The 12,288-nt window shown below is 37.8% G+C and overlaps 1 protein-coding gene across 1 annotated transcript in view; it reads right to left on the bottom strand.

Moving 5' to 3' along the window:
* Positions 1-1,441: 1,441 nt before the first annotated feature.
* Positions 1,442-12,288, bottom strand: part of Efhb (EF-hand domain family member B) — a 52,769-nt gene continuing 41,922 nt past the window's right edge. The window contains exons 10-13 of the mRNA XM_005317421.4: positions 7,798-8,005; positions 4,574-4,786; positions 2,617-2,798; positions 1,442-1,792 (exon numbers count right to left, since the gene is read on the bottom strand). Coding sequence (XP_005317478.4) covers positions 1,619-1,792; positions 2,617-2,798; positions 4,574-4,786; positions 7,798-8,005 — 777 coding nt within the window. The 3' untranslated portion in view covers positions 1,442-1,618. The remainder of the gene's footprint in view (positions 1,793-2,616; positions 2,799-4,573; positions 4,787-7,797; positions 8,006-12,288) is intronic.

Below are 12,288 nucleotides of genomic sequence, written 5' to 3'. Positions count from 1 at the left end.
TGAAAGATGGCTTATCCCTTTCCTATAAAGGCCAAGACCACATGGTTGCTTGGCTATAGGCTGACTGTGTAAGCCTAGTTGGGTCAAGAGAACACAAATTTGGAAAACATTTGTGAGAGAATGATTACTCTCCAATCCTAATGTTTTCTTACATATAAAAAGAACTCCATTAAGAGGAAAAGAAAGATGGGAGGGATGCTCATGAAAATTGAAGGGAGGTCAGTAGAAGAGAGAAAGGGACCAGGGGGAGGAAGAAGGGAAGGGAAAGGGGAATTACCGCAGAGTGACATCGGCCAAATTACATTGTTCTATTGTGTGCATGTACAAATATGTAACAATAAATCCCACCATTAGGTACAACTATAATGGATAATTTTCTAAAATGAGGGGGAAAAAGAGTTCCATTAGCTATAATTCTCATTTATTCCTTCATATCAATAAATTTTAATGATAAATAACTTTTTAATGAAAAAGAAGAAATGTTAAAAAGTCAAGATCCTGTTTTTCTAGAAAAAAAAAATACTGATAGAACACACATTACTGACCAGTTGATCAATTAAGTTATTACTGAAAAAGCTTCAATTGTGGATTCAACCCACACTGGTACCTATTTGACATGATATCACAACATCACCATCTCTACTCCATCTTGGCTTGGGCATCAAATTTGTATGACCAAAAGCCTAGACATGAGGGAATGGTTCAGCACAGTTTGCTACTAAAACCCTTTAAAGCTATATCTAATGGTTGGTGAGCTATACCCTCTTTAGATACATCAAGGACAACATGTTTCTCTCCTCACAGAAAGATATCAAGAACAAATAGCCATTATGTAATTGTTTGGAACCTGAGTTTGTGCTATCTAAATTCTGCTCCTTACAAGTTTGTTTTCCTCAGATGCTAATAAAGGCTAAAAGTCTGCTCAGATTCTTTTCATAATAAATCTTAATGAGAATAATAAAATAAATAATTTATTTATTTAATAATAAATTAACATTTATTATTAAATGTTCTCATTAAGATTTATTATGGGCTGGGGATGTGGCTCAAGCGGTAGCGCGCTCGCCTGGCATGCGTGCGGGCCCGGGTTCGATCCTCAGCATCACATACCAACAAAGATGTTGTGTCCGCCGAGAGCTGGGGAATAAATATTAAAAATTCTCTCTCTCTCTCTCTCTCTCTCTCTCTCTCTCTCTCTCTCTCTCTCTCTCTCTCCTCTCTCACTCTCTCTTAAAAAAAAAAAGAATAATGAAATGTTGGAGGCAAAATTTTATGAACATAGTATCAAAAACCAGACCAAATTTCAACCTTTACTTAATGTATGGAATATTTAGGCCTCCTAAATATTATGTAATGTCTAATATCATTCTGAACTATGCCTTTGGTGAAGCTGAAGGTTAACTCTTTAAGCACTTGTCAAGTTGTAAAGTTCTTGGATGCTTTATAGAAAGCAACAAATTTTAAATTCCCAAATCTCATTTATTAGTAAGACACATGAAGGCATATGAGTCCTATTAGAGTGATTGCTGAATTCTCTCAAAAATCAGCATGAGTCAAATATTTTAGATGAACTCAGATTTAACTATTCTTTTGTTTAAATTCATAAACTCCAAAATTATCATGAGGTTGTTTTACACTTGCTTCGGTCTGCATGCTGTAGCTCATCCAGAACATTTCTGATGTTCTCCACGCACACTTCACCTCTGTGATGTTTTTTTGATGCAAGAGTCCATACATTTTCAAATTCTTCTTCAGAAAGATTCACACCAATGTTACATAATATCTCTGCAATCTAGAAAAAAAAGTATTTTAAGACCACACCAAGATTTATGTGTTTTAAATTTCGTATTTAAAATCTTTTATAATATCTTAGACTATGGATATTTGTACCGAAAAAAAGTGTGTGTGTATGTGTGTAGGTATGTGTGTGTGTGCGTGTGTGTGTGTGTGTATGTTTGTAAATTTTTAAGAGGTCAACACTTCATCTGAAATCTCAAAAAGACATCCTCTGTCTCTTCCTATCAATTCTAGCTCTGAACATAATGAAAAGAGGCAGTTACTCCCTGGATTCCACCCTGTCCATGCCTGGCATTGGTGCCTAAGTGGCTATTGTGATCCAGCTGGTGGATCTCACTTTATAACTCCTCTAGGCAAAGGATCACTTGTGCTACAGGGGCCACATTTTCTGAGGCGGGGGGAAAAAGATACATGGTCTGATATATGGTGTGGCAATAGTATATAATATTTTAAATCAGTGATTACCTCAGATCATCTGGGACATATGATAGCAGTAGACAGGAAGGGTGGAAGAGTGGCCCTTCTTGTGCCTACATTTTGGTGTTAGAAGCCCAAGGTCATAAGGATACTTCCACAAGAAGAGACAGATCTTTCCTTTTCCCAACTAAGAACAGTATTTAACTACTGAACGGTATTCTGAATTGTACTAGAATGTCAAAACCAAATTGGACATTATTCATCAAAAATCCTATAATCAGGGATACTCTAGACTTTTATGATATAAGAGCTATACTTTTGAAAATAATAGTCACTGATAAGCAAACATTTCCATATTTGTTATCTATGAAATCGTCATTTCTTTCAAAGGGATGGCTGTACCTCTTCTTTTGATCTGGTCTTGAAGAAGTCTCTCTCAAACACTCCTTTCTGGGAAAAGATGGTAGGATAGAGTAACGAATAAGCATTTCCCTCTTCTCCATAATTAGTTCTATCACTGACACGACGAATTCGAGGGGCAGGAATATCACATCGAACAGTTGGAACACCAAAGATGGGGTAACCTAGGTAATCCATGAGGGAGGAAAACGGACATTAGGCACAGCCGTATGTGGCTACTGAGCACTTGAAATGTGACTATTCTGAATTGCAGGGTGTTATAAAAGTAAAATTCAAACACTCTAGTACAAAAAGAAAAAAGGCAGCCAGGTGTGGTGTGCACACCTGTAGTCCCAGAACCGAGGAAGCTGAGGTGGAAGGGGACTTTGAATCCAGGAATTCAAGACCAGCCTGGGCAACATAGTAAGACTCTGCCTCAAAAAAGAAAAGAAAAAATGCAAAATATTTAATAGTTTGGTGAATTTAATAATTTAGGGAGTTGGTTTTCATTTGGGAGGAGTACTGGAGATTGAACCCAAAAACCTAATGCATACCAGGAAAGCACTCTATGATGGAACTACATTCCCCAGTCCTTTATTTTATTTTATTCTGCGACAGGGTCTCACTCTACTGCCTAAGCTTGACTTGAACTTTTTGACCTCCTACTCATCCTCCTGAGTAGCTAGGATTACCAGTGTCTACCACCACACCCCTGTCTATTATCTTTCTTAATGTGGCTTTTTTTTAATGTACTAGAAAATTTTAAACGCATACATGACTCCAATTACTTTTTTTTTTGTACCAGTGGTTGAACCCAGGGGTGCTCAACCACTGAGCCACATCCCCAGCCATTTTTTTTTTAATTTTATTTTGAGACAGGGGTCTCACCAAGTTGCTGAAGCTAACTTTGAACTTGCAATCCTCCTGCCTCAGCCTCCAGAGCCACTAGGATTACAGGTATCACTTATATTTCTATTGGAAAGCACCATTCTAAAGGATGTGGCATGATTTTGTACACGAAAATATACAGCACATCTACAAAAACAAATGAGAAAAATATATAAATCCTTCATCTTGTCCTTCATTCAAGAAAGTGATCTGGACCAATAGACTTTCTAAAAAATCAATATTCATGCTCAATTGAAATATGGGTGTCATGGTTTGAATCTTTCTCTCCCAAAATCCATGTGTCAAAGTTCCAACACCCAGAACCTTAGAATATAATAACCATATTTGGAAATAAAATCATTTCAGATGCAGCTAAGTTGAGTTAGTACTGGAGTGTGACAGGTCCCTAATTCAATAGGAAAAGCTTGGACAGAGACATACATACAGGAAGAACACCATGTGAAGAGGAAGGCAGAAATCAGGGTGATGTAGCAAAAGCCAAGACATGCCTAAGACTGCCAGCAAACCACCAGAAGCTAGAGGAGAGGCATGGGACAGATTCTCCTGCAGAAGGAGCCAAACTTGCCAATATCTTGATCTCAGACTTCTAGCGTCTGAAACTGTGAGAAAATAAAAATCTGCTGCTGAAGCCACCCAGTTTGTGGTGTTTTGTTACAGCAGCCCTAGCAAACTAATACATAGGGTTTTAATATGTAGAGAAATGTCTTGAAAAAACTTTTAACTATTTTAAGGCAAAGAATCACATGGTTTGAAAGTGTTAAAATACATGGTTAAGCCTGAATTACTACAATGTATAACATTCAATGTTCTGATCTAAGAGGGTTTCAATTTCATTAATATATAAAGAATCTTTTCACTTGAGTTATCATTAGCAATTCAGCCAACATCTATACGTGAGAGTTCCTAAGGGTTTAGAATATGGAGTCAAATGTAAGGTCCAAGGCTTCAAGAAATTTATTATCTAATACAGAGGGAGTCTGGGGACAACGAAAAGACACAAAAGAATACTTCTGATCCTCATGAAACTTGCCAAATAATGTAACATACTTACAGATAGATGGGACAGCTCCTACAACTGCATTGATCTCAGAAGAAGTTGTCTTATAGTAGCTAGAAACTTTATCACTTGGTCTCAGAAGTGTCCGGACAATCTTTTTTGAGCTCCCTGGTTCTTTTAAGACAATATCCTCAGGTTTTATCAGGAGAGTTGGTTCAGATTCTTTCAAGTTAGTCTCAGCAGGATTTGCACAATCTGGTTTTTTACCTTTAAGAAAAACAAGGGGGGGAAAGTACAGGAATACAGGAATATGTTACTACTTGGTTCTTGCTGCTCTGCAACAAGATGAGTTTCTTGTTCAGTTTCTTCCTGGTAATGGAAAGTAAGCAGATATGAACCCAGTACTGATGCCAACACCCAATGTCCTACACCAGATAATCTGAACATGGCTCAGTGTTTCCTCTCACAATTCCATTTACTTTATTTTAGAATAAAGCTTTCAAATTTGATAGATCAAAAGTAATTTTTCTCTTATTTATTTATTATTAGAGCTTAGGAGTGGGGCATAGCTCAGTGTCGGAGCATTTGCCTAGATGGGAGAGGCCCTAAGTTTGATCCCCACCACTGAAAAAAAAAAATAGAGAAAGAGAGGGTGGGAAAGAAAATGAGAGAGAGAGAGAAAACACACAAGTAAGCACTTGTTCTCATATTAACTTGGGTTGTTCTAGTCTACTGGAGTTGTTTCTAGAACTGTGTCATAGGGAGAGGTAGAAGATATATTTGGAGTTAAATATTCAATGCATACTTGATTGAAGGATCAGGAAATACGTATTACAACATCCAGAGAGGTGGTGAGAACCCACTATGAGCTCAGGAACTGATTATATAACTAGCCTCTATAAATCAGTGTATAAAAGAAAAGCCGAGATGAGTGTGTAATTTAGTGGTAGCCTGTATACTTAGCATGTGCAATGCCATGAGTTAAATCCCCAGCACCGAAGGAAAAAACAAATCTGATGTAGAACTGAAGTTGTAAGACAATATACTCTTTTACAGATTTGCTTTGGTAAGTCAATTCTCAAATTTAAGGAGTAAATTTATGAGATATCCTTTCCAAAGATCCGGTTACTCCACACATACCACTAGAGGGTACTGTGGTGTTTCAATCACCAAAGGACTCAACAGGTTCAGAGACACACAAGAGTAGCAGAGGTGAGTGGTGCATCATTATCAAAGTCAGGTGGAAACGGGAAAAACAGAAAGAACACATCCCCTTAAAGTGCGCCTAATCCATGCCACCAAAGCATTCCGGTCCAGAGTTCCAGATTCTCTAAGCCATTCCTATACCTAACAAAAAGCAGAAATCTGGACAGTGCAAAATTTGTTCCTCAGAACACTGCCTTTGGGTACCCACCCCTTTCCTTGAAAAGTCAGCAGTAAGACAGAATTTAACATACGAAAATTTCTGGCAAAACATTTCTGGGATCCTTCTGGGCCTACTGGCCCCTAACTTGCAGGTTCCCCCCTAAAATTTTAGAAGATAAAATCCTCAAGAACATCATTGACATTAGCTAATGAAGTTGGAATCCAAAAACAGGAACAACTTGGAGAACCATCTAGTTTGAAAATAGGCTCTTGCTCTCCACCACTACTTCCTGAGTTGTGCCAAGAAGGAAAAAAAATGTCATCCGCCTCTTTATTTCTGAGAGGATTGGGGTAGAGTTGTTTTCTACAAAATAAAAACTTAATTGGGTAAAGAAGATTCTACTGCTTTCTGAATAGATAGAAACAAAGGCTGCACCAGACACACTGTGTAAGGGCTCACTCATGTCCTCAGTAGAAACCAAAATTTGGTTTTGGCCTTGCAGAAAGGTATGGTCCAGGAATAAAGGTAGAGCAGGGTGTGGCTCAGAACCTTAGTTCTTTTTGTTTCTTTTCCCCAAATGCTGGTATAGTCACTTTTTAGAGAATAGACAGACATTCCAAGGGGAAATAAAATTGTAAACAACCTTTTTAAAAAGTTAATCCTCTCTACTAATAATCAAGTTACAAAAATTAAAGCAAATGAGGTATCATTATATATACCAACTAAATTATAATAATGTTTGAAGGTTGGAGTAAAACCTTCTCACAGCCTTGGCTGATAAAATTGCAAATTGGTAGAATCATTTAGAAAAGCAGAATGAAAATAAAGATAAGTTACTTCTGGGACAGACAATAATAACATTCATAAGAAATTAGATATAATTAGAAACAGAAAGCTTTTCCAGAGATGATAATCACAGCATTACCCATATTGCTTTTAAAATATCTGGAAACAACTTAGAGTAAAAAAATGGTTTAGTAAATCATAACACATAAGCATGAGGGAACTGAAAATGGAGCTTGCAGAAACCATAAAAGTATCTCTTCATTCCACAGAAATTTAAAAGCTAAATTTTAAAAGTCAAATAAAAATGGTATGTTCATTGTTATTACAGAAATGTTTAAAATATACATGCATATCTATGTATATGGTTAGTGATATAAAAAGATAACATGTAAACTTGAAAACATTTGAATCAAAAAGTAATAATTATGTTTTTTTTTCCTTTTTGTGTAGAATTTTAAAAATTAATCTTCTTTCATGAAATTCTATATCACTACTGAGTTTTCCTGGGTAAGGAGAGCTAATTACTCTTAAGACAATGGTTTTCAAACAGCTTTGTGAGGAACTATCAAATTTTGAGTTCCTACAAAGCTTTTTTTTTTTTTTTTTGCTTTTAATTTTTCTTGATGAATAATACCTGGTTCCAAACTCAAAAAAACAAACATTTTAAAAAAGTTTTTCTCAGATGATAGCACAATTTCAGCAACTGGAGCTGCTGAGGCAGGAGAATTGTAACTCAGAGGCTGGCCTCAGCAATTATCGAGACCCTGTCTCAAAATAAAAGTCATATATAGTATGTAGTTCAATAGTAAAATACCTGGGGTTCAAGTCCTCATACAAAAAAAAAAAAGTATGGGGGGTGGAGTCTCAAGTTGGATATATGGCTCAGCAGTAGAACACTGCTATAATATGCATCAGCCACCCAGTTCCTTCTTACTGGAAATAATACACATTTTCAAATTCTTTCCTATCCTTCCACAGACATTCTATGTGTAAACAAGCAAATAAATTAAAATGTGTGTATTTTTTCCCTTTTATATAATATTCAAGTCGGTAAGGTCTGAGCACCTAAAAAATGAAAATGTAAAATTCCAGTTAAAAATTCAGCGAATCTTCACAACTTAAATACCTTTAATGATGACCCTCTCTTCATAATCTTTGAGAACCATTGTGTCTTTCCAGTTAAGAAAATTTGCAAATTCTAGGAAGTTAATCAGGCCATCATTATCCACATCACAGTAGTCAAACAATTGGTCCAGGAGATTCTCATCTAAATGCAAGTTGGCCTGGTTACAAGCTTCCTGAAGCTCTGCTTTATCTATCATCCCATCTCTCTTCTGTTAGACAAAAAGAAAAAAAATAATAATAACAAGATGAGCACTGTCTTCAAGAGCAGAATGACCTGATAAGAACAATTAGGGGAGGAAAAGTTTATTTGGGGGCTCAAAAGTTTATTTGGCTCTCAGAAATCTCAATCCATAGATGGCTAACTCTGTTGCTCTGGGTCTAAAGTGAAGCAGAACATTATGGTGGAGGAGTGAGGGCGGGGGAGTGGCTCAGGGCATGGCCACCAGAAAGTAGAAAGACAGAAGTCCCCTCAACACAGACAAAATCTACCCTAAAGGCACACCCCCATCAACCCACGTCCTCCAGCCATACCCTACAAGCCTACGGTTACCCCACTTAATCCATATCAGAGAATTAATGAGCTGATTACATTAAGGTTCTCATAACCCCATCATTTCACCTCCAAACTTTCTCTCATTGTCTCACACATGAGCTTTGGGGGGATACTTGTATCTAAACAATAGCAATTATTTAGCTTAATAAAAAATAAATAGCTCTATCCCATAAATTCAAGAGTCTTAATTTTAACATAAGAGGTGGTATATACTAAGCAAGATTGATCCTCATTGAGACAATGTCATATACACATACAGTAACTTCAAACCTTGGTTGGAACAAGCAGGGTATGGCTCAGAACCTTAGTTTTGTTGTTGTTGTTGTTTGTTTGTTTTGTTGTTGTTATTGTTGTTGTTTTGTTTTTTGGGGTTTTTTCCCATTTGTTTAATTTTTAGGTGCTGGTGATTGAAGCCAGAGCCTCCCAAGTGCTCAGAGTATGCTCTTTCACTAAGCTATATACACTCCCAGTCCCCATTCTATTTTAATCATGTTCTTTAAATCATGCTGTTTACACTAGGACTGAGCTGGAATAACCATGATATATGCTTGACATTTCATTTGACCAATGTTGTGTACAACATCTAGACAATTTTCCTTGCTTCAAGGTTTTTAATACCTTCCAAGTTTCAATTGGGCAATAAATAGTCCTTCATTGCATTGCTTATTAATGAGAAATTGAAAAGGTAGTTGCAAGACAAAGAACAGGGAGATCGATTCAAAGACCAGGTTTTCTTGGCTAAAACTCTGATGGGCAAGAGGAGATGCTACCCATCCATCAAGCCCCTATTGTAACAATGACCATTAAATTTCATTCTGGCAGGGAAAAGGGAGGAATGTTTCCTTTCAGATAAGAGTTAAAGACAAAAGTACTTGCATAAGTATGAAGGGAGGGGGCTTTATGAGGGCTCTGAGCAAAAATTTTGGACGATTTCTGGGGAGAAGAAGCAGAGAATATAATGCCTGTTAAGGAAGAATGACAACAGCCAGGGCATCTTACCACTTGGCCCCTCCTGCAGTCTATCAAGCCGATCTTAAAGCCATTCAGAGATGATGGTAAAGATCTGAGCTCTTCATTTTTGTGGTGTGTGTGTGTGTGTGTGTGTGTGTGTGTGTGTGTGTGTGTGTTTGGCAGTGGATTCTGGCTGCTATAAGAGATTTTTGGCTCCTTCAGAGAGATTTCCCTGAAAGGGAAAAACTCCCAAGGGAAATCATGAATGAATCACTGAGTAGTAGTATTCAGGTTCAAACTACCCAGGCTTGGATTTACCATGCTGATGGAGGTGATCCCCTGAAGAAAAAGAAATGACTCAATGAGACAGACCCAATAAATTCCAGATAATTATTGCAGTCAGACCTGCAGCCCTGGGAAAGATCCCTAAGTCTTATGTTGAAACAAAATGTGAACTTAAAACACATTATCTTGACAATGGAGTTATAAATGTCCTAGATTAATGTAGACTACTTTATAAAAATTTCTACTGCAAGCCCAAGTTAACCAAAAATATAAACCCCATATCTGTGGCTGAAAAGTAATGGGGGAAGGAGTGCTGTTGAATCAAGAAGTCCACAAAAATAAAATAGATGCGCTAATAATAATAGCTTTGCTGACTAATACAGGAATTTGTCTAGACTGAAAAAAAAAATGTTGGTTTGTTTCATTGAGCTGTGTACAACCGCAATACCACTCAAAACTCAAGATAAATACTTCTTATTTCCTAGTTCAGAGACAGTCTATCTCTGTGCAGCCTTGATCCTCTCTTTTCCTGTACCCTAATTACAGCTCCTTTATGGAGAAAAGTGACCAGGGGAATGGGACCAAGGTCTTCTGGTCACCAAGAGGTCAAAGGCCACATTTGTCCAAGTATGCTGTAGAACTTCAAAGTTGGGAAGGGGTAGTGAGGACTCAAATTTTTATGCCTTTGAATACATACAGGCACCAAAGTCTGTATTCAATTCAATACTTTGTTCCAGGGTGGGGAGAAAGTGATACTGGATTTAGCTAGTAGAATTGGATAGGGTTCACAGAGAAGAACAAAAGCCAACTACAGGGCTGAGGGTGTAGTTCAGTGATAGAGTGCTCGCCCTGATTTCAATCCCCAGCGCGCACACTCACAAATTAAGCCAACAGTGAATGATTATTGATGAATATGTAATTGGTATTGATGTTCTCCATGCCTGGATTGTGATGTCTCATAAGTGCCAGAGATTGCCCTGATTAAGAAAAGTTGCATGTAGAAAACTGCAGTACATTTAGAGCCCCATAACTCTACTGACCCTTTAAGCTATAAGTCTCTGTTACAGGTCATTTTGCCAATTAGAAGCTCTGGAAAGTAAAGACAATCTTCACTTAGAGGTGCACCTTAAGGTTTAAGACACATTGTCTCCTGCTACTTTTTGAAAAGCAGCTAAGCCTATTACTGGGCTCTTGTTGGAACTGACACTAGACCCCTGGCAGCCTTGTGAGTCTCCAGCCTGGTAATCATTTTGAAGTGGGTCAACTTGGACTCAATGACGTACAAAGTGGAAAGGACCCAACAAGCCTCATTTGTCAGGTGGAAGTGGCATGTTCAAGAATGATATAGGAGCTGGGGATGGAACTCAGTGGTACAACATTTGCCTGAAGCATGTTGAGACCCTTGATTCAATCCCCTGCCCAGCTAAAAAAAGAAAGAAAAAGGAAAAAAAATGCAGACATCCTTGCCCCAATAACACATGAGCTTTATATGAAAAAGGATAGTAATCTTTAGGAAATCTTTTATTTGCCATTCTGCCACTAAAGAAAAGCCACTGGTTCAAAAGGGCCTTGAGCTGGACATAGTGGCACATGTCTATAATCCCACAGCTCGGGAGACTGAGGCAGGAGGATCACAAATTCAAAGCCAGCCTCAGCAAAGGCAAGGTGCTAAGCAACTTAGTGAGACCCTGTCTCTAAATAAAATACAAAATAGGTCTGGGGATATGGCTCAGTAATTGAGTGTCCCTGAGTTCAATCCCTGGTCTCCCCTCAAAAAAAAAATGGGGGGGGAGGACTTGAATTCACAGAGGCTCCTCTGAATGCCTGAGCTTCTCTGATTATTTGCTTAAGCTGAAACTTGGTGGCCTTCACTGGGCTTCTGTGGCTTTCAAAACCAAAGTTAGCATACAAAGGACCAAAACTGGATGTAGGCACAACTCAGCAATAAGATCTAAAAGCCATTCTCATAGCTTGGGCCATAATAAAATATGTTACATCATTACTGAGTTGGGCCATTGCCAGAGGTCCAACTGTTTGGTTTGCTACTTGAAAGCTACGTACTCCCAGATTCGAGACACACTTCTTTTAGTTGCTAACTAACTGAACCATCTGAATGATTCAATTTGATATTCACAATAAGAATTTATTCTCTGAGGAAATGATTAGAATTAAATTGTTAATCAAGCCTGAACCATTCAGATTGCTACCCTTGCTGCCTGGACCCATAGTTGTGCCAGTCCTGACATCACACATGTTATTACAATAGAACACAAGATAAAGGACTGTATATTGTGAATGCAGAAACTTCCACTACAAGCAACAACAACAACAAAAAAAAAACTCCTGCCCAAAAAATGCCCCATCTATCTCATGGTCAGAGAGAACACACTGCACACAGATGTGGCCCCCATGCTCACAACCGACAATATTGAGCTTTGACCTCCTCTCAGAATATCAGTGGTGTGTCTACCAAAGTTGACACGTTTTCAAGTTATAGTAATGCTGTTCCAATATAATCAGCTGGCTCCAGTCACAATAGTGAGGCCATTGAAATTAATCTGAGGCTTTTTTTTTTTTTTTTTTTGCTTTCTGGACCATTTTTAATACAACAATGGTCCATCTCATAGCACAAAAGCTGTTAATCAAGGTATTCAATAAACCTTTCTTCCTCTTTACCATCCACTGCCATCTAGTATTATTGAG

Source organism: Ictidomys tridecemlineatus, chromosome 2 (genome assembly GCF_052094955.1).
Source record: "Ictidomys tridecemlineatus isolate mIctTri1 chromosome 2, mIctTri1.hap1, whole genome shotgun sequence".
Lineage (NCBI taxonomy): Eukaryota > Metazoa > Chordata > Mammalia > Rodentia > Sciuridae > Ictidomys > Ictidomys tridecemlineatus.
The sequence above is the reverse complement of the archived record's forward strand: the minus strand, read 5'-3'. Positions and strand labels throughout refer to the sequence as shown.